General features: G+C 36.7%; 1 protein-coding gene across 4 annotated transcripts in view; it reads right to left on the bottom strand.

The window, feature by feature from the left end:
- LOC577129 (pleckstrin homology domain-containing family G member 5) overlaps window positions 1-24,236 on the bottom strand; it is a 76,125-nt gene that overhangs the window by 18,112 nt on the left and 33,777 nt on the right. For 2 of the 4 annotated variants that reach the window (XM_030986771.1, XM_030986773.1), the window contains exons 4-7: window positions 13,647-13,747; window positions 7,717-7,871; window positions 6,695-6,732; window positions 5,690-5,806 (exon numbers count right to left, since the gene is read on the bottom strand). In XM_030986771.1, coding sequence (XP_030842631.1) covers window positions 5,690-5,806; window positions 6,695-6,732; window positions 7,717-7,871; window positions 13,647-13,747 — 411 coding nt within the window. Of the gene's footprint in view, window positions 1-5,689; window positions 5,807-6,694; window positions 6,733-7,716; window positions 7,872-13,646; window positions 13,748-21,020; window positions 21,034-24,236 lie in introns of those variants that run through there. The other 2 variants (XM_030986774.1, XM_030986772.1) reach the window with 2 other exon arrangements.

Raw genomic sequence — 24,236 nt, 5'->3', positions numbered from 1 at the left:
TCGCGGGTAAAATTTCGCGATTTTTTTTTTGCCCGCGGTTGCCCGTGGTGGAAAATGTGCAAAATTGGCTTACCCGCTGTTTACCCGTGGTATGCCCGCGGAACAGACGCCGGCGACTGTTCCGCGTCCTTATCGCGGGTGAAGCGCGGCGGTACCGCGGCCTACCACGCTTACACGCGGTACACACGCTAATGCACGTGATAACAACGCGGTACAGACGCGGAACAAACGTGCTATGACCGTGCTCCACCCGCGATTACCCGCTAAAATTTCGCGTCCAATTCCGCGTGTAACCACGTCTTAACCGCGGCCGTAGCACGTCCTAGCACGTTCGTTCCACGTCTGTACCGCGTCTGTACCGCGTCTTTACCGCGTGTGTACCACGTGTACCACGTGTACCGCCCGCGATTACCCGCGGTCTAAATTTTTGGGCAGCCCAAAACTTTTTCGCGCGGCCAACCGCGTGTGAATTTTTTACCGCGTGTAACGACGGGTAAAGTACGGCTGTATCGCGTCTTTATCGCGACCTCAAAGCGTCCAACAGCGTCTGCTTCACGGGCAGAAATTTGTGGCCGTGATTCGGCCGCGATACGCCCGTGGAGGGCTGTGTGACCGGGCCTTAAATCAATGTATGTGAACAATTCTTAGTAGTGTTCAAGAATATTCTTTACGTGTATCCCTTCCTACATACATCTACATTATTCATAGTCATGAATCTAACTCATCTGAAGTAATGGTGTATATGTATTTTGTATGTATTCTTGTAAGCTTCATGTAATAATTGTTTTAATATTGCTATGTGGCTCACATGCTTTTATTGTAAACTGAAGGTAATTCAGCTCTCAGCCTGCTATTTTCAGTTGTTTTAATAAACCATTAAAAAAATTATTTAATTTTTTTTTTTTTAAATCAAAATACTGTACTGTGTGTGACTTGTGTCATTGCTTATCGATTGAGGGGAAGACAACATGAGATATATGACAAAAAACATCCCTATAAACATAATGGAACAAGACAAGCTCACTACAGGTAACAAGAGGAATAAAGAATCACCCATTTTTACCTGGGGTGAGAACAAATCTCTGGGATCTCTAGTAAGGGGTAAGGAACGTTACAGAACATCCCTACTGACAAAATGGATCAAGACAATCTCAGAACAATTAACTGGGAATGAAGGCTATTCCATTCCACACTGAAGGGTGATATTTAAACAAGAGAAAAACAACATAGTAACATCTGACATGTTTTGTTTTTATCATCACATAAGTCATTTCAAATAACAGTTCAAACAAGTTGAAATTACTGACAAAAATCCATATGGAACAGACACAAAAAGGGGAACATTTAGCTCACGATTGTGACATGCATTGGACATAGAAGGGGTGCAAAGGGGGTGCTGTGCACAAAAAAGAAGTTGAGTGAGCTAATATCGTTACTATTTCTAGTTTTGACGGTAAGCAGATAGTTACAGTAAATATTCTTTTTTCATTGATTTCTTCGAAAATCAAAGATAGCTCTCTAATCACATTTTATTTTTATATGATTGTCTACATGTTGGTAAGAACAATATTTTAACTAGATGGAATTCGACTGCGCGCAGTCGAAAATGATGCCTCCGTCATAGAGCAATTTTACAAACCAAAACAGAAGACATTTTTCGAATTCAAGTTCAATTGTAATCCATTAACAGGTTCTCAGAATATCGTGATTACAAGCAATTTCTCATATACATATATGACCCTTTGATCTTTGACCTCATGACCCTAAAATCTACTCAGTTCATTGGCTCTGCAAGATGTCCTGAGTTAAATAGTAATCCATCTGTCAGTTCTAATGAGAATGTGTTCACAAGCTATTTTTGCATACATAATGAGCCCATGACCTTTGACCTTTGATCTTATGAACCAAAAATCTATTCAGTTCATTGGCTCTGCAAGTAACATACATGACCTAATTTTGGCAGGAATCCATCAATCGGTTCTTGAGAACGCGATCACGAGCTGTTTTTGCATACATATTGTGCGTTGTGGCCTTTGACCTTTGACCTCGTGACCCCAAAATCTAATTAGTTCATCTGCTCTGCAAGTAACATACATGACCTAAGTTTAGCAGCAATCCATCAATCGGTTCTTGAGAAAACGCAATCACGAGCTGTTTTTGCATACATAATGTGCGCTGTAGCCTTTGACCTTTGACCTCGTGACCCCAAAATCTAATCACTTCATCGGTTCTGCAAGTAACATACATGACCTAAGTTTGGCAGCAATCCATTACTCGGTTCTTGAGATAACGCGATCACGAGCTGTTTTTGCATACATAATGAGCCCTGTGACCTTTGACCTTTAACCTCATGACCCCAAAATCTAATCAGTTCTTTGACTCTGCAAGATACATACATGACCAAAGTTTGGCAGGAATCCATCAATCGGTTCTTCAGATAACGTGATCACGAGCTGTTTTTGCATACATAATGAGCCCTGTGACCTTTGACCTTTGACCTCGTAACCCCAAAATCTAATCAGTTCATCGGCTCTGCAAGATACATACATGACCAAAGTTTGGCAGGAATCCATCAATCGGTTCTTCAGATAACGCGATCACGAGAACGGGACGTACGTACGTACGTACAGACGTACGTACAGACGTACGTACAGACGTACGTACAGACGGACGGACGGACAACCCGAAAACATAATGCCTCCGGCTACTTCGTAACGGAGGCATAAAAATTGCTGAATCTTTGTTGGTTGTGTGAAAGATCGTAGCACCTTTGATTCATCGAGCTGTTTATTGTGCGTACATAGGGTAGAATTCCTGTTCCTTATTTTCCCTTGCATGATATATCAATACATCTCTTTTGACATAGTCAATGAAATTATTAAAAGTATTTTTAAAAAAAGATCTTTATTAAGAATGGAACAGATTTTGCACAGAGCCCTTACGCTATAGCATGAGTTGTTCTTGAAGCTAATAAAAAGAAATATATAAGTCAATAAACAAAACAAAATTCTGCAGATTTTGAAAAGGCAAATCTATAATAACATAGGGCTATTTACTACTTTAAAGCAAAGACACTAAGCTTTGTTGGTAAAACATAGAAACATCTTTACGCCTATATAACATGCAAACTACTTAAAGCAACAATGTGGACGCTAAACAGTGCAAAAAGACACATAATAAAGTGAATTTACAAACAAAGAGTGGTAATAATTCAAAAGCAATTTGCTGAAGCAAGCTGGTCCTATTGAACCAGACAAACGAAACGATTGAAGGTGACGTGTCATGACGCAGTAATGTGTCATCGTGAACACAAAGCACTGATCAAATGATGTTGTGTCATGTTGCCTAGCAACGGATGATGGACGGTCTAGCCGTAGATTATTCTACGGATGAATTCAATACCGGTACTTGAATTTGTCTGCTAGGTTGCAATCTTAGCGATGAAGGTGTGAACAACTAAAGGGATGATCTAACATTTCAAAGCAAAACCTTTCTATTGGTTTTCAATAACACTATCTTGTGACGTTTTTGTAAAAATCCGAACAAATAATTGCCCGATCTGATTTTAAAGTTTGCTCTCCTACAAAATGCCCTTGACCTTTACATCTCCCCCTTTTTCTCTCTATATTACCCTTCCCCTAAATCTCCACTCTAGGTCTCTCCCCCTCTGGTTTATTCTCCCTTGGAACCCCTTAACCCATCAACCATTGAAAGTAAATGAATGACACTTAATTTGGATGACTGCCGGTACTGCTATTCGATAACTTTGTTTAAAGTAAAAATTGAAGATTTGATTTATTAACTATGTGAGAAACATATCCTACAGACGAGTACAGGGGTAAACAACAGATAAACTTACATTTATGGTTTTACTAAAAACCACGATCAACCATCATGGTTACAGGATAGTGCAAAACAATTTTATCCGACAAAGTAGGGTTTACAGTGTTTACAAACGTCATACAAGTCTTTTGTACTTCACGTGGAACAGAAATGATGTACAAACACCATATACATTAAATTCTTTTGTCTTTAACGATCAAAACATCTATTAGGAGTCGGACAAAGGAGAACATATTTGCTTCTGGACCATAAAGTAAACAGTTCAGTGTTTTGAACATACACTGTACATCATACTGTGGTACTATTTTCATGTATGATTTGTGTCAGTATCTTTTGTCATACAGTTGATCATGTTTAGAGGTAATATTCATGCGTGTTATCAATGTCACAATTTTCAAAAAAAGATTACAGTACTTGTATCACTATAAGTTATATCAGTTTCTTCTTTCATACGTTAGTTAATCTATAGAGGTACGGTATTTATCATGCGTGTTATCGATCTATAGTACATTCCCACAAATATTAGGCACACATCATGCCTTGGTCCTAACCGACTTACCGACCCACTTACCTCGAATATTGTTAAATTTGCAAAGAAAAGGTAAGTAAACAATACGCATTGTCGTTGTTTGCTCCAAATCTTTCTATCTGCAGCAATTCATCGGACGACGTTTCCTTTATATCTACCTACACGTAAAATGATGTCAGTATGACTCTCCTGATGACTGACTTTTGGACTTTCATCGTAGTATGTATTTTGGGGGGATGAATACGACCTTTGACCCTTCTTGAAAGCTGAGCATGTAATTTCATGCAGCATACTCAAAATGAGATGAAAACTATGAGGGCATATCTCAAAACAAATGTTTTTCGTTTCCTCGTACTACTGAGATGATGCTTGTATGTCATTATGTGGGGTAAAAATTGTCTTCTTTTTTTAAACGAAAAAACTGATGCATATTTCAATTCCATTTCATAACAAAGGCTTTCTATTTCCCTACTTGCTTGCAAATGATAAGGTGCAATTTTGCACTACGCTTAGCTCATTACAAAAATGAAATAAAGAATAAAAAGAAAAAGAAATAAGAAATAATAAAAATAAAAATAAAAATAAATAATTAATAAGAAAATAAAAAAGAAACAATAAAAAGAAAATAACAAAATAAAAATAATGAATAAAATAATTTAAAAATTGGCATGCGACTGAGTGCGGTGCAATAACGCCCTAGTAAATTCATCTCCGAGAGAGCCAATGAAGGGTGTTAGTCTCTCACCTTAGACTTAACATCCTTATGGCTTTCATCAAGTGATCTATCCTTTAATTGGAACTCCATTTACATTTCACCAGGTATAGGTCATTTAAAAAAAAAAACTTTTTTCTCTCTTTCGAGGTGTACCTGTAGTTGACAAGACAAAATCGAATTTGAGTCATTCCTTTTTTCTACACAGCCGATATTGGTGTGGAAATTCAGCACCCCCTATGAAAGTATTCAACAAATATTGCCAGTATGCATCAAAGACATTTATAGCAATCTACCAAAACAGGAGTAAGCCTTTATTTTTCATCTTTTTAAAGATTGTGAAGATAAAGACGGATCTTTTAAAGTGGTGGTGAAACGTAAATGAAGTTGGCGTAAAAACAAACTGAAAGTGCATGTGTTGTGAAGTTATTCCCATCCAAACGGCAAACTTTGCTTTTCGTTCCAAGCCGACATGCCAAACGAGATGCAGACCAGCACGATGCAGTAGGAGGAGGAGGAGGAGGATGATGATGATGATGAGGATGGGCATGAAGCATAAGCGAGGGGCGAGGGGGAGAAAAGGGCCAAAGGAAATTTTACCCTACCGAAACTATTGCGGGTACGGACATTCGCCGATCGCGACCGGTTCCCACCTTTGGATTTACGTCGTCTTTGACGCCCAGGAAAGCAGAGAGATCCTTCTTCCTCTTGGTCGCTGTCACCTGGAAAAACAAGAACGGAGAGAAAGTCAAGGCATTGCATCCACAGATGTCATTGGTATATGGGAACACTTGTGGCTTGCATCTATCACTTTCATGCTAAAAAGCTTGTGCTCTTCAGCTTTTTTGGTAATTCATTAAAGGGATCCGGTAACTTTGTCTCAGATTCTGAACAAAATCCTGGATTTAGCTCATGCTACAATGATAATTATAAACCTTTAGGTCAGTCAGGAATCCCATGACTTTTACAAGTCGATCACCTGTCTGATTATCAAGATATTTATGAATAGAAATCAAAATAAAATGTTGCGTTTTCCTAACGGTTTTCATAACACTACAGTCTATTGGGGGAAATGAGTACCGTATGGTAAAACCGGTCACTCAAAGATTTTGACACAGATACCACGTAGGGGCATGCATTCATCTCAGATTTAACATTGTTAAACGATGCCTATAAGTACCAAGATTTACAATGATATCAAATGCCTCATTGTATCAAACACGTGCCAATTGTGATTTCTCAAATTCACAAAATTTCTTGAATTTTGTTGGATTTTTCTCAAACTTTCATTGACCCATTTCTCTGATTTCCTGAAATCATTTGAATCAACTGCAATCCTTTATGTGTCACGTGCATCAAATCCCACCCTAGAATCCAAGAGTTGAACAATGTCTATGAACTAAGTAGTTCTTTTCTTCCAGAAGATCCAGAAAAATATACTCTCATTGTGACGATTGTATCCAAGGAAGATACTTTATACCCAATTTATCTTTTTTATTGCATTCTTTGACTTTGCATGTTTTCATGAAAGTGGTAAATAAATTCAATTTGATTTGATTCAATTCAAGATAGAACGAAAGGAAAAACAAATATGTATATTGAACACTCACCGTACGGTTCTCAGACTCTGGTGTTTTCTCTAGGGCAGCTAGCGAGCAAATCATGCAAAAAGAGAATCACAAAGTTATTTCCTTAACATTAAAAAAAAAACAATATTTCCCTTAACATTTCACAGAAAAGACAATTTCCTTAAAAACAAATTAAAAAGCCCCTAAACATTTAAGACATTACATGACCTTTCAAATTTGTTGGCATCCAATCTGCTTGTATCTAATAATACTACCTCTGCTACAACTTAATTTTGCAAGTTTTGCTACAAATGTAAATTATAGGTAGCTTTTAATAGTGAAATGTAATGGAAAGGAAAGACGCATTTGGGACATCTAATACTTAATTGTAAAATCATAATTATATGAATCAAAAGAGAACCACAACCATTAGGATATGGAGCTGATTTTCAATCACATATATATATATATATATCTGCAACAATCAATGTTTACAACATCTGCTACTATCCTACCTTACTAAGTCTGCTCCAGTCATATATTAAAACCTCTGCTAGGCCTTTATATTATGAATTTGTTTTCAAGTTGTTTTACAGTTCTACTTGTGCTAAAATCTTACATTACTACATACACATCTCCTAGAGCTTGACATCACTACATCTGCTACAACCTCCCACTTCTTACTACATCTACTACTATAATCTTACGGTTGATGAAGACTTCTATACCCCCCTAGGGTTCCATGGGTACCCTTAGGCCCTCATATATACTAAAACCTTTGCTAAACCTTTATATTACTACTTTTTCTACAATCTTACACTACTACATCTGCTACAACCTTCTATTACTACTTCTACCACTATAATCTTACGTAGGATGAAGACTTCTAGACCCCTTAGGGGCTCTGTAGGTACCCCGAGGCCCTCATATACTAAAACCTTGGTTAAACCTTTTACTTTCCTGCAAATCACTGTACATTACTACTTGTGCTACAATCTTACAGTACTACATCTGCTACAACCTTCCACTGATACTTCTTACTACTTCTACTACTATAATCTTACGTAGGATGAAGACTTCTAGACCCCCCAGGGGCTCTGTAGGTACCCTAAGGCCCTTGTCGTTCTTGGGGAGGGGATTGGTCTTGGTGTTCTGGATGTAGATCTCGATGTCGTCTAACGTCAGACCCTTCTTGCCCAACGTCTCCTCTAACACTTCCCTTGATGGTGAGAAAATGAAAGAAAAGAAAAATGGTTAAAGGCATCATTTAACAATGTTAAATCTGAGATGCACGGCCCTACGTGTTATCAGTGCCTGTGATATGGTGTTATAGTGAAGCCCTAAAAAAATTGCGCTTCGAAATGATCATGAAGTGCCTCAAAAAAGTAAAAATCTTTGAGTGACCGGTTTTACCAGACTTATTTTTCCCAATCAAGTGTTATAAAAACCGTTAGGAGAACAAATTCTGAAATTTCTAATTCCAATCATAGATATCTTGATAATTAGATATGTGATTGGCTTGTAAAATTCATGGGATTCATGTATGACCTAAAGGTTTATAACTATGATTGCAGCATGAGCTAAATCCAGGATTTGTTTTTGTAATCTGAGGCAAAGTTACGCAATCACTTTAATAGTCTGGAGAAGAAATTGATGCACTTGCTTTTGAAGTGAAACATAATCACGAAGACTTTCAAGAAATCAACTAAAGATCGACTTCGTCACCCTATTGATTCACCCATAGAAATTGTGTTAAGATAACATGATACATGCGTCATCATTCACATTCACACAATAGATGATGTGCAAGGCTGTTGAGATTGCCGTAGGTGGACTTTGCGATCGTCTTGTGAGTACACTCTTTACAAAAGGGGCAATATTTGCTTTCATGAAGAGAAAAAATTGGATGCAGAATATTCCCATGGTTATAAACTTTATCAAAAAGGCTCATAAATGATTGTAGTACTGCTTTTCACATAGTTGTACTGAGCTATAAACATGTTTGACAGGGTACATGCTTCTGATAAGAGATGCGGTAAAAAAAATTCTGAAATAAAATAAAGAAGAAATAAAATAATTGGATGGAAGAAACTCAGAATGTGAAGTAAGAAACAGGATAAAGACGATATACAAGGAAAAGGGAATATTCATGAAGGAAAATGATGGAGAGATTTAAGAAACATGGAGGAAGAAACAATGAGAGAAACAACTATGGAAAATAATGAATCAATGACAAAAAATATATAAACCGAAGGAAGAACAGGATGAAAAATGAGACTAATAGAACATGAATGTCATAAAAGAAATAGCATGAATGACACTATAAAGAAAATAAAAAATGCACATAACCATTTAAGATCTCAAAATTAAAAAAATAAATACAGAAATAGACATAAAAATATGAAAGCTTCAATCTCATCTCTACTGCACATTCAATACCCTAGAGAACACTGTTAAAACGACACAGAGCAGGTGTTCAAGTTGTGCATTTTTATAATTTTCATAATTTGGATTTACAGAACAAATGAGCTAATACTAATCACATAATATTTGACAGTTATATGCTATGATAAAATACTTATTGTACTTACTTTGCACCACAAATTAAAACAATTGCTCCCGTCAGTGCCAAATCGCAGTACTTACTCAATTATATCCTCCTGTCAATTGTATTATATGTTCAGGAATATGTAGTGTGGGGCTTGTTAACCACGCAAAGTTGGACTGAACAAGGAAATTGTTGCAGTATTGTTTTTAATTCCGCCAGTTTTGGCAAAGTTTCATCAAACGTTTCAAATTACTGGGCAGCTCTCCAATTATTTTTTTGATGGTGAATACCCCCATCGATTCCCCATCAACAGAGGACAAGGTACTGTACAAGGATTAACATATTATAAGTATTCATAGAATTTATAACCTTTGCTACAAAACTGTGTGTCACAAACCATTGTCAAGGCTAATCGTGCATGTCAACAAACCCAATTTCAAGGTGAGAGACAATAAAACAATGGGCGACATTACATGAAAACGTCATTTCAAAGCTGCCACATATGTTAAAAACATTACGTGGGGGAAGAGGAAGTATTTTTTTCAACGTATATACATGTACATGTAGCCTCTAATTGTTTTCCCAACCAATGTTGCTTGTTTGTTTGTTGTTTTTAGACTGTTTGATTTTCTTTTTTGAACTCATTATGGACATAAAAGGTCTCATGCAAATACTAATCTATAAAGTAGATTATATTTCAATTTATAATCCTTGGGAAATCTATTGAAAAATTGAATTATGAAAAGCTAGATAATATTGACAGTATTTGCATAATATTCATGACTATCACCATCATCATCACCATCACCATCACCACCATCACCACCACCATTATCACCATCATCTCACTAGTCATGGCCATCATCATAAACTTCAAATAATGATCACATTTTCACCATCATCATCATCACCATCACCATCACCATCACCATCACCATCACCATCACCATCACCATCACCATCACCATCACCATCACCATCACCATCACCATCATCACCATCACCATCATCTCAGTAGTCAAAGCCATCATCATTACCTTCAGAATCATGATCACATTATCACCATCATAATATCATTACCATCGTCTTCATCATCATCATCACAGATACCAATATCCCAACCATCTTTTTCATTACTATTATTGTAAAAATTCGTAATCATTATTTTCCTTATCATGAAGTTGCTTAATTTTTCCAACTGACAACCTGCTTCCACATTGCCTCCAATAAATCAACTTTCTTCATTCTATGAAAGAGCCAGACTTCAACGAGTCAATGAGATTATTTTGATCATGTGACCTGATGCCAATTTAAGTCCAGAACGAACGGGAGGGTAAACAGTGAGCGGTAGTTAGGACGAGAGGAAGTCTATCACTAGCATGTGTTACTGTCCACCTAACAACATTCTAAATAAAAGCATTTGAACTAACCTTTCTCAGTATCTAATTTCAGAGAGGTTTTCCTCTGATATTCTATTTGCGTAGATATGTTGCTAGGTTTATTCAACTAATCTATTTTTGTTTTCCTGCCTTGTGCATGTATACCATTTTTGTCCAATGTTACAGTTGTGTGAATCATCATTAATGCTAATAATGTACATGTCTTATGACATAAGGAGCCAAACTTTTGAAAGCTCTTTCTGCGTTTTGGTTCTTAAATGCCAGCCAGATAGAGTCCATGTCCCTGTATACAATTTTTTTTTTTTTTGGGGGGGGGGGGGGGGGGTTACTTCTTTATAAGATTTTTATGGAACTAAAGGGTAGATGCATTGGGAGTAGGTACATTGCTTGATAAGTATGCCCTAAATACATTTAAAAGCCCCTTCTCCCAATCCTTTCATCAGATTCTTCAATAAAGTTAAAAATAGCAAGGTATATCCCATATTTTCATGACTTTTTATTAGTTCTTTGCTTAGTTAACATATCTTTTTATTGCTGTTGTAATCCCTATTGAATCTTTATTTGGAAGATTCCATGGGGACCAATTCTTAATGTTATTCGAAGAAGAACAAATTCAAACTGTATACCCTCACTACTGTAACACTTCAAACAAGCAAAAACTTGGCCTTTAAGAGAGCTTGCACGCTGTTATATCAGAGGGTACTAGCCAGGTGAAATCCAAAATAGGCATTCAAATAAAAGTCGATAATTGTAATAGCTGGACTTGAATATCAGGACGGATGGGATTTATCGGTTGACTGGGACCCATTACACATGCATGGCCAACTCGATTGAAAATGAAAAATGCAAAGGTTCTGAATTTTGATTATTGGCAGGAAGATGTGAGTTCATATAGCGGTACGTTCACTTGGTCAGCTCTCTGTCTTCGCCTACAAACTAGCTTAGGTGGACCCTGGTTCGAACCCAAGTCACGTCTTTCAGATGGTGAATTTAAAGGTCGGTCATCTGATGTAATTAAAGGTAAAGACCAGTATTGGAAACACCCCAATTTCAAAAAATGAAATGGAAGCTCTCATTACCAATCATGTGAAAGAATATGTTTTGACTAATACATGATGATAACAAATTTGACGGGAAACCGCCTACTAATTCATATATTTGGTAAATTTGTTTCTCTCATGGTCTGTGAGAGATATAGGGTAGTCCCATATACATCTTTCTGTGTATAGTGCTTGTAACTTTACGAAGAATGGGCCAAATTTCTTATCATTTTGATGATTCCAGAACCTTGCAGATGCTAGATGCTAGATGATCAACCTTTTCTGATCGATTCCACAACGTTTCTTTCACAATGCAATCGCATGACCATAACTGGTCTTTACCTTTAATCATATCTGATTGGCACATATGTGTAAAAAACCCACTTACACACACACACACAGGCGCGTAGCCAGGGGGGGGCGGTGGGGGCGGTCGCCCCCCCCCAAAACGCCGGCCAAAAAAAAAAAAAGAGAGAGAAAGAGAAGAAAAAAAAGAAAGAGGACGTAGGAAGAAAAATGGAAAAGGAGTCGAGAACGGTACAATGAATCGTCAAAGCTTCCGCGCTTCGCGCGGGAAGGGGGAAACTGAGTTCAAATTAAGAAATATGAGTCGGGAAAGGTACAACGAATCGTCTTCTTTCTCTAATAATTTAATGAAACGTCAAAGCTTCGCGCGAGAGGGGGGGGGGGACAGAATTCAGACAAGGATTAAGAGTCGAGAAAGGTACAACGAATCGTCTTCTTTCTCTAATAATTTAATGAAACGTCAAAGCTTCGCGTGAGATAGGGGAGGGACTGAATACAGATAAGGATTAAGAGTCGAGAGAGGTACAACGAATCGTCTTCTTTCTCTAATAATTTAATGAAACGTCAAAGCTTCGCGCGAGAGAGGGGAGGGACTGAATTCAGACAAGGATTATGAGTCGAGAAAGGTACAACGAATCGTCTTCTTTCTCTAATAATTTAATGAAACGTCAAAGCTTCGCGTGAGATAGGGGAGGGACTGAATACAGATAAGGATTAAGAGTCGAGAGAGGTACAACGAATCGTCTTCTTTCTCTAATAATTTAATGAAACGTCAAAGCTTCGCGCGAGAGAGGGGAGGGACTGAATTCAGACAAGGATTATGAGTCGAGAAAGGTACAACGAATCGTCTTCTTTCTCTAATAATTTAATGAAACGTCAAAGCTTCGCGTGAGATAGGGGAGGGACTGAATACAGATAAGGATTAAGAGTCGAGAGAGGTACAACGAATCGTCTTCTTTCTCTAATAATTTAATGAAACGTCAAAGCTTCGCGCGAGAGAGGGGAGGGACTGAATTCAGACAAGGATTATGAGTCGAGAAAGGTACAACGAATCGTCTTCTTTCAAAGCTTTCGCGCTTCGCGCAGGAGGGGGGAAACTCCCCCCTCCCTGCACCCATTCCCCTAGGGAGCGCGCTTCGCGCGCTCTTTAAGTGATTCGCACGCTTTGCGTGCTCACTACCGCCCCCCCTAAAATGAAATCCTGGCTACGCGCTTGCACACACACACATACATTTGTTGTCTTTACAGAGAAGTGATATATGTCTGTTTGGAGCCAGAAGGACGTTAATACTCTGTAAAAGTATATGCGTTAATACCCTTCTGTGTCCAAATGAACAGACGTATATTGGTCAAATGGTGTACTGAGGTATGCATGGTACAGGTAAAAACACTGATACAAAGAGATTGAACACATCTAGGGGAACACACATATTTTCAGTTTGGAGACAGAAAAGGGCGTTAACTCACATACTTAATGCTACGGTTACAAAGGTTCGTACGAACAATAATTTCGTACAAATCTCTGTTTTTCCATTGTCTTCCCGAATTTCCATTGTCTGAAAATCGTTCGCTTATGCGTTCGTAGCAGTTCGTAATGGCATTTGTGACCGAGGCTTTAAACACAGCAATATGCCCTTCTGGATCTTTACAGACAATCAATATATATTCAAACGTAGGAAGCATATTCCTTCTGTACTTACTTGAGATCATGGTCTTTACGAGCTGGTAGTCGTATCGTTTCTTTGTTGCCGTCTAGTTCTATAATCAGACTGAATTTGGTTGTGTCTCTGCCTCCGGGATCCTGAACAAGAAGAAAGAAATAGTTTGTTGAGCAAATATTTTTTCTAATAATACTAAGACATTCTGATTAATAATCCAAATCAATCCAAGAGGGTTTCCTTGAAGTAATTACTAGCTGTACACATCACTCTACAAGTTTGGGCCACTCGATCAAAGAAACACTTTACCAGTCCAGTTAAGCCATATAATTCATTGTTCTCAAGTAAACTTCAATATGTCCATCTATTTATTTTAAAGCTGTGTTTATCTGGTTAGAATCATTGAAATGCTGATGTTTGCTGATTTGAAATCAATCACTACTGTCTCGTAAAACTTGAATTGACAACAAAATAACATCTATTGTGAATCGGTAGCCAGAAGAGCAAGTACTATAGACTTAACACAGTTAATATATGCTCTTCGATCCGCATGGCTTTCAATAATCAAAGCACCGTTCAGAATGACTAGAAAGACGTCCAGGCCCTATATATCTGCACGCAAGCGATGCATGTGTTTTTTCCAGCTATACAATACATGTGAATCCTTTGAAGTTGAGATTTACTATGTTTTCTACACATTCCATAAAATGAGAAATCACTTTCTGAAGTGTGTTTTCCCCTTTTCTTTAATCACCTTGAAATCCAAGAAATTCAAATGACTGATGCTCTTCTTCCATACTCAACATCTTAATTTTGCTTAGATTTGACTATAACTGAAGAGTGACACATGAAAGCATAAAGGAGTACTCCATTAAAGGTATTACAAAGTTTTGGCAAATTTTGAAAAATGGGTGGATAGTGATTCTTTACAATTTTGATGTATTTGAATGCCCCTGTGAATGTATTAATAACACCAGAAATTTTACTACCTAAAACACTTTTGCTTTCGAGAAAAATTGAATATAAAGATTTACCGGTGCTCCCGGTAAATCTTCATAAATTTCAAATAGCTCTTACGGCCGTACAATGGTAGCTGCGACCATGAAAATCTCAGAGTATGTAGTTGTGGTATATAATTTTCGAACAGGAATAGCTAATCGGTCGATTTTACTCAATAAACATTGTTTTATAGTTTAATTAATATCTTGACCTTGAGAGGGAGCTATTCAACATAAAGTGTTTATTATTCAATTTTCATAACTTTATAGTCGATTTCGACCGCGACAACGATCACTAAATATTGTTGAATCGTATATGCTTCCAATATGTTCATGTGAACCAAATTCATGACCCTACACCAAAACTTTGTATTACCTTTAAGTCTTGTGGGTTTAATGTGTCATCATTTCTGATAATGCTTTGATTCTCCACACTCCCACAGACACATCTCACAGGGATCTTTTTTTCTTTTGATGAGGGGGTGCTTTTTTGTGCTTCTTTGCGGGAGCCATTCCAATTGAGCAGAATCATTACAATACCGAAATGCTGACAATCAGACATTTGATATGCATTTTATTTTACTCCGAAGGACAGGTGGTACTTAAACAGGTATTACAAAAAATTAACTCATATTCAGATGGCAACATTCATCACTAAAGAGAGGGGGTCTGTCATTCATAGACATTCAGGAGAAAGCCTTGAAGAAGCAAATCCAGATGATCCATTACAGGATGAACCAAACATTAAAATGTACCTACAAACAAACATCTCATCCTCTTTCTTTTCTACATGGCAAGGAGGAGACTGCATGGGATCGTTCATAAGTGTCTGTTTACTATCCAAACATAAAGGCCTTGTCACAGACATCATGACATACATGTAGATACTAGATAGCCTTTGAAAAAAGAAAAAAAATGAATAAACAGGTTGCATCTAGACTTTGTGTTACTGAATTTCTTGGACAGTTTGCACATTCATTACGAGAATAACCAAGAACTTGTATACTGTACATGGATGTACTCATTTTCTCCTGTGTTTTTTTCTGTTACTGTTATGAGTTTATATTCATGAATGTTGTTGTATTTTGTTGTTACCAAACAGGGCCTCAAGGAAAACCACCTTTGTTGAAAATGTGCTACCCTAGAGCTGTCAGTAATAAAAATAAATAAATTTAATTAATGCACTTTAATCCTAACTCCATGTACACACCGCCAGTTTAAAATAAAGATAGTATAACAAAGAAGATTTTCTTGACACAAAGTATCATTACATTTTTAGGTTTCATATTATTTCAATGTGCATCTCGATATATTTGCAAATTGATGTTCAATGATATTAAAATCACAGTTTATGAACCTGATTTGAACATCAATAACGGATCCAAGCTCTTATCATCCAATCAGTATGTACTATGTAGAGGGCGAGGTTACGCTTACTCTACTGAAAGGCTATTCAGAACAAATCAGTAAATTATAGCCTTCTTCAATTTAATATTACCATAATGGACACCATCATGAAAATGTAGGTTAATCAAATAAGTGTAGTTTATGTAAACTACACTATTTCCTCCAAATTTCTCTTTAAAACACTCTCAAACAGAATGATTAAGATATAATGTGAGGTCATAATCAGCAATCTATGCACATGGTCCATGCTAATTTCAAAAGAGTCTTAATCATCCATCATGAGGAAGCTAGGACCTGAATGGACTGCAAAAAAGTTTAATTCATGTCCTAAAATTTCTCATCATTGCTCATCATGCCTCGACCATGATCTATTATCCCCCGAAGAATAACTGATCAGGTAGATTTATTATGACTCACGATCTAAGCGCACAGTCTGCCCGGGGCTTTCATAAATTGCTCTTGTACCGGCCGGGCAGCGAAAGCAGTACCACAGATACCAACATTTTCGAATAGATGATCACCCATTCAGTTGATCAACTGCAAACGGTCGTTTAGTTTTAATTCTACAAAAGGACCGCAGTTTAGAGAAGACTCGTCTTTTTTAAATTGCATATGGCATAATCGGTACAATTTCCTGTCAATGAAAAGAGAAACAATTATGGATACAAGCGCAGATGAGTCGAGGTCAAAAATGTGGCTGCCCGATTAAGTACAATGTAATGGTACTGTGAAAAGTATTTGTCCATTTAAATTTTGGGGGAGGTGCATGTTTCTTTGTAACTGTGTCCATTTTCTTTTAAAATGTTACTGCTACAGTTTGTAAACTGCAAGAAAACAAGATGTATAGGCCTAGTTGTTATATCCACCTCTTGTGAACCTAAAGAAAGTTTGCCTAAGGTACATGTTTTTTGTGTGTTTTGAGACGTATAAGAGCGGAAACTCATATACAGGTACTTGAACACAGAGATAAAAGGCCCAAGTGGGTCCAAACAGACAGTGTCATTTGAATGTACTGCATAGTCAAGTCAAAATAAGTTTACCCATACAGGGGAGGTACGTGTTTCACAGAGACTTAGATTGACTTTAAGTTGGACTTTACAATGTCAGGCCGATCATGCCACTATTTTCTCTAACCATTTACTGGCATTAGTCTCTCAAGGGACGTACAAATCATGGTCACATATCTACAGAATTTATATTTTTTGATAATTCATTATTGAAGGAAGAAATATTATCTAAAGATCATAATTGAGAGACCAAAAGTGAAAGCAACCAGTGACATGAATGGTCTGCCATACTTAAGTCCAACTTAAAGTCATCTTAGTCTTTGTGAAACACCCCCCTGGACAGGTTATTTTGCACAAAATGGCCGACATGTTTACTGGTAGGTTCCTGGTGATGAATACCTGGTATACAACTAAAAAAATATCAGCCTCACATTTGTTATTCTTCTATCCACACAGCCTTTTCAGCAAGGTATTTATGCAAAAGAATGGTGCATGAATACAACACAAAGGAAAGCGCAAAAGATAAAAACCTTCGTTCTCAGCATGTGATCATTTAAAACCTTGTTCATACGTTACATTGCAAAACAACCTGAGAAAAAAAGTTGCAGCAATACAAACTGACATGGGAATAAAGTGTCCTCCATATTTCTGTATCTTTTAACAAAGATATAAGTGAGGTTTGCGATGATAATTTAAATATTGTCTGCTTTGAAGCGAGAAGGACATTAACTGATATACCTTAAAGGGATCCGGTAACTTTGTCTCAGATTCTGAAACAAAATTCTGGATTTAGCTCATGATGCAATGATAATTATAAACCTTTAGGTCAGTCAGGAACCCCATGACTTTTACAAGCCGATCGCCTGTCTGATTATCAAGATATTTATGATTGGAATTACAAATTTTGAAAACCGTTCGCCTGACGGTTTTCATAACACTACAGTCTATTGGGGAAAACGAGTATGGTAAAACCGGTCACTCCAAGATTTTTACTTTTTTGAGGCACTTCTTGATCATTTTGAAGCGCAATTTTTTTAGGGCTTCAATATTACACCATATCACAGACACTGATAACACGTAGGGCCGTGTATCTCAGATTTAACATTGTTAAACGATCCCTTTAACACAGAGGTAATGTCGTTCTGGCTCTCAACAGGCAATATATATGAAATGGTTTGTATTTTCCTACATCAACTCTTTTTTAGCCCCCTGATACAAGCTGGTACAGTTGTTCACCCTATATACTTGCCATTTATTTATATGCAAATGGATTGGTATTTTACTAAGAAGGTTTTACATTGTACGTGAGCTCAGCTTGAGAATGGCATAAAAAGGGAAGTTCAGGACAATTAATAGTGCCATTTTGGGCCGCTAAAAATAGACTTTGTAGCTGATACAACAACATTATCATAGTAAAGATTCCCAGTATGATATTACAGGAGTCATGTTCAGGTGCACTGCTTATGAAGCTTTATGAATTTGTAAGGTCTGGAACAGAATAATGGAATCAGCATTTCAAATTCTTGATAGAAACAAAAAATCAGGTTTTTTGAAGTCAACCCACACAGATTCCCTTGTTTTACATATAGAATAAAGTTTGTAATATATGTTACCTTTTCCTTCCTTATCCATGTCTTGTTATCAAATAATATTTTTGACGCATATATATATATATATATATATATATATATACACAATCTACATGATTACTAAACATATTGCCTTTATTTTCCTACATTAAATTAGAAACACTGCTTATAAATATATTTATGTATACTTCTTTGAAATAACAAGGAAATAAATATTGTTAGACTTGAATCTGGAATCTGATCGCCCACAATTCAGATTTAAAATAGGATAGGACGTGGCAAAAACGCTGCATTTCTTGTTTTTGTTTTTGGATGACGTAAATTGTAATATGATTCGCAGTTCTATATCTTATCACACTTAGCTAGGTAAATATGTGCAGAACCTTTGTAATATGCAGTTGCCATTTATTGACACATACAAAAACACCACAGCAGTTGTTTATACAAAAATTCTTTTGGAGACGATTTAATGCATCATATCAGAAAGAGCCTTTATAGTTTTGAGACATTTGCACTTCATTAATCTTCTGAGAATCACAGGTCTTGAATGCTCTTCTGTGCCCTTCTTTTTCTCAGCAGATAATAAAATTAATATATGACAACATTTGAGAAAGCAACAAAATAAAACTGTCACTTCAAATATCACTATAAGAAAGATACCCAACAAACCTTCCGAAAGTTTTTACTTTAAATTCTTAAGTTATATCCATTTCTCATACTACAACAGGATCGAGCCTGAAGGGCATTATACTCATATCCTTCAAGCCCTAATTTACAACTCAGCCGATCTCGACCGACAGATATATTGTCTTGAAACTCCTAAAGTCTAGACTGCAATTAGCACAAACAAAGCAGGATAAATTCACTTTGTGATGTTATGATGATATCACTGCCTTTTAAAATTCTAAGTGACAGTGTTATTGTAATGCTAAAATGTCATTACACTAAAAGTGACAGTATCATTTCTTTTTGGGTGTGTTACAAATGAGACCACTATTCTAAATTTACTCAACAATAATAATTTTGTGACATTAAAATGACATCACTCTCTGTCTCTCTCCCTATCTCTCTCTGCCTTTCCTTCCTTCAATATGAGTTTTATTTGTGGGGATGAATTGACATAACTCTATTTTTATCGAAAGTGACAGTTAATGGAAATAGTATCATTTTGTAGGCACTCTTGCTCTTAAGAAAGAAGAAACATGGCAGGAGTCAATTACGGTAATACTCATAACAAATTTTGATTTTTGTTCTGTTTTAATTTGAGAGACAGATTTCAAAATGCACAGACACTAGACTCCATAATATTAGAGTGTTCAATAATTACTTTGAATTACAATGTAAAACGGCAGTAGGAAATTAAGCAGGTCAGGTGACTGGTTTGATACTGTTTGATACCAAAGCAATATGTCTTTTTTTATGTTGTGTAATGTCAGAGAGATGTAGATTAATTTGTTGAAAATTAAAAAAGAATTTTTTAGAGCTCTCCTTGATCTATTATCTTAATCCACAGCTGTAGATCCAACCCGCTGTGTACAAACCTCTAGAATTAATGTCAAAATGACTGATAGTCATATTAGAAAGCAGCGAGATAAATGAGTTTAACAGCTTGAAATATCAAATGATTCTATTTTAAACAATAAATGCTTTAACAATTAAAACCCTGGTAAAATCCTTGACATTGTGTACACAGGCTGATATAGCATTTACTGTTACCAGAAAACTAGCTCTCTCAAGGATATTTCGGTAATTTTAGATCTGTTAGTTTTTGGATTATTTGTTGTTGTTGTTTTATTTGTTTTTGTTTTGTTTATTCCTCATGGACCCTTTCTGAAGAGAACCTTTCTGGTCTGCCTGTATGAAGACTCAGGGTTCGATCCCAAGATATATGTCTTCTGGATTGTAAAAGTATACATGGGTCTCTGCATGATCGAGGCCCAGTCTTATAGCAAGCTGCAATCAATTTAATTTTCAATGTCAAGATAGTATTGGGCTCGATGCAGATCAACTCTTCACAAGATGGGTCTGCATGACATGAATTATGTAAAACAGACAATTTCACATGCATGCAATGATTTAGTTCTAAGTTTCTTGCTGTGAAATAACTGAATCTCAATAGCCATAACATTAAATATTTGCAATCCCAAAAGCCTTTGATATGAAAATGGCTATCAAGAACAATTTGTGAATGTTTCATGTCGCGACAGTTTTTGGTTTAGAAGTAATCACCTGGTAGATACACTTCTTATTTGTATGCAATTACACACTCACACACCTACAAGACGTAAGACCTACTTACCATCTAAGTCACCATGAAAAAGAATGAATTTGGTCCTTACCTATGACCGGTCTAGCGCATAGACCTAGAACAGATTCCTTGGGAAACTAGTAGATAACAAATTAGGATTAACCTACCGCGCAACAGGTGAATGCTGTATGCACTGTGGACCACACTGACTACATGTACATGCGTTAATCCTTGTTCCACTCAATCGAGAGACTAAATAGGTTTCTCTCATTTCAATGTATGCTTACAGGGACAATATGGATTTTTTCCCCTTTCTTCCTTTTTTTCTTGCTTGATCAGTCAAAGCACAAACACACAAGAATAACTTGTGATATCAATGCCGCACAGTTTGGAAACTTGTGTAGTCTGCCATGCAGACTCTTGTTTCACTGGACTATGCTCGTTCTCTCCCGCTGTGCGTGCCTCCTTCTTTCCAGTATGAGTTCTAATGATGCATGATGCATTTCAGAAGTGAACCATTCAATGTATCTTCAGCTACAAGCTGAAAACCATGGATTATTTTCTTTTCACTGAGGTTATAATGAGCCTTTAAAGCTTATCTGCCGTAGTTTACAGGAGGGATTAAACCGCTCTGCAAGGTCACTGGACAGGTGGTTATCTCATCAACTCAGCTCTCAGTTAACATAAGAAAAAGAGGATCATGGGGGACCAATGGTCACTGATTAGGCATTGTTTGTTATATAGAGGGCGCAAGTAGCTACCAGTAGTGCAGTGGGCCTTTAATCGACATACGTACATGCTGACCAGAATGTTAGGAGTATATAACACTATTATCCATTACATCTCAATCTCATCTGATTTAAGGTACTCTACACAGTGTCAAGTTTGGTGGGGTCTTTTGGTAAAAGGGGGAATATTAAAGTCTGCCTTGGAGAAAACATTAAAACATTAAAAACAACTACCTACAATTATTTTTGTTGGAAACATATCTCATGAAGTGTTCATATCATTGGTTATATAGATGCCACAAACTATCGATGTTACATCACAATGCAAAACAGTCATCGAAAAACCGTAAGCATACATGATTGCAATGAACAGCAACCATATGTCAGGAGCTAACACCCTTTTATATCATAAACAATTCAAATCGCTACATCTCTTCTTCATCAAGAAGTAAGATAATAATACCTCACCAACCTTTAAATGTCTAGGCCTACCTTGGTTCATTTAATTCCTCATATAAAAGTGTCAAATTTTCTTTGCTAGTTCACCAATCTGATTTGGTTACAGGTGTCTGTTTGTCCCTGTACAACGGCAAGCTCCTGGATTTATGAAATCTTCCCCATACATGTATGTAATACTAATACACCCTCTCAGTCCGGGCAAAGTGCAAAAGCCGCAATAAATCTGCCATATGCTCTAATGAATGTGAAGGTTTATGAGTCATATGTTGGTATAATCAAGGAGTTACTGGTATCTCCTTGGTATAATTATTCATCTCGGTTCTATAAAAAAAAATTGACAGCTATTTTAGACATACACGCAAATGGCACCTGACTTTTTCAATAATTGCTCTCAGAGAATTTTAGAGTAAAAAAGCAAAAATTGTGAACACCTTTTTAAATTCTTTAAGAGAATTGACCTCTTACAACAATTTTCAGACAAGATTTCATATTCTGCCCCGAACCTAAAAATGTTTAGAAATAAGACTATCAAGAATGGATTTGTATTCCTTCCCAGGGGGCGGTCCAACGCTTTCATATGAAATATCATCCAATCACATCTTTGGACTTGGTCCAATGGTTTGGTCTATTTGTTTGGTCCTATATAAGGGAAATCCCAAATCCCTGGTCCTATTGTACTCCGTTCTGGACTATGTAGTATAGCACCAAAATATGGATGCTTGTCTATGCAGGCATTCAAAGGAATTTGAATGTTGATATTGTCATACCATGTCTGCATGGAGACACATTGGGAAATCTATATTTAAACCATGTGAATTGTATCAATAAGGAAGTTGGATTGCTAAATTAACCCATAGGCTACTGAGTTCTCTCACTCCCATAGGCTTCAATACAGGAGCCAACCGGTTCCAGGAGGCAACGAGTTAATATTGTTCTGTTCAGATCGAGAAGGGCATTATAACTCTGTATCTGTGTATTGAAGTGTACAAGTTAAAGGTATTACAAAGTTTTGGTATGGGGTCATGAATTTAGTTCAAATTAACATATTGGATGCATATGCGTTCCTACAATATTCATTGATCGTTGTCCCGGTTGAAATCGAGTCTAAAGTTATGAAATTATAAATAATAAACCCTTTATGTTGTATAGCTCCCTCTCAAGGTCAAGATACCAATTTAGCTATGAAACAATGTTTCTTGACTAAAATCAACCGATTAGCTATTCCCGTTTGGAAATGATATATCACAACTACATGTTCTGAGATTTTCATGGTCGCAGCTACCATTGTACGGCCGTAGGCGCTATTTTAAATTTATCAATATTTACCGGGAGCACCAGTAAATTTTTATATTCAATCTTTCTCGAAAACAGAAGTGTTTTAGGGGCTAATTTTGTTTAGTGCTTATAATACATCCACAGGGGCATCCGAATATATCAAAATTTTAAAGATTCACTATCCACCCAATTTTCAAAATTTCCCAAAACTTTATATCACCTTTAATGCCCTTCTGGCTCCAGACAGATACATTCCATCAAATTATGAACCATGTCTATGATGCACTTCAGTATCAATAATAATGGTGTGGGAGAGATGAATTAAGACAATACTAAACCTTTCAATATTTAAACAGAAAATTGATGGCAGCATATCAATGCTGTGCATGATATATCAGCCTCAAATACAGTTTCAAATGCTTTTGCTGCACAACTAACAGTTGAAAATTGTGTTTGTTCGATGAAGTTTGATATATATTTCTTTTTAAATTGTGTGGTATATATATATGTATTTACAAATAGAAGACTATCACACAATTTCTTGTGAGTGATATTCTATAGCTTTCCCAGCAAACATTAACAAACGATGAAGAAACATTCACATCCTGTTTCATACTTTTTTATTTTGTGTTGACTGAACATATATATCTTACTGTATTGCATGGCAATTCAAAAACAATTACCGGTCGTAAAAGGAACAAAAAGCAAAAGATATATGGCTATATGATGTACAGACAGTGACAACTATCAAAGTAAATTTCCTCCATCATGACCTTTCACAGGCACATGTGTGCACAGATATGAGTGCCTGTTGTAAAAGGTGTCGACTGCATGCATTCATGAATAGATTCTGGTGGAACCAATACTGGCGCCGCAGAACATATTTCATGTACAAAGTCCAAAACTGCAGACAAATCAAAC

The sequence above is a fragment of the Strongylocentrotus purpuratus genome, unplaced genomic scaffold, assembly GCF_000002235.5.
Source record: "Strongylocentrotus purpuratus isolate Spur 01 unplaced genomic scaffold, Spur_5.0 spur5_scaffold_16, whole genome shotgun sequence".
NCBI classification, from domain to species: domain Eukaryota; kingdom Metazoa; phylum Echinodermata; class Echinoidea; order Camarodonta; family Strongylocentrotidae; genus Strongylocentrotus; species Strongylocentrotus purpuratus.
The sequence above is the reverse complement of the archived record's forward strand: the minus strand, read 5'-3'. Positions and strand labels throughout refer to the sequence as shown.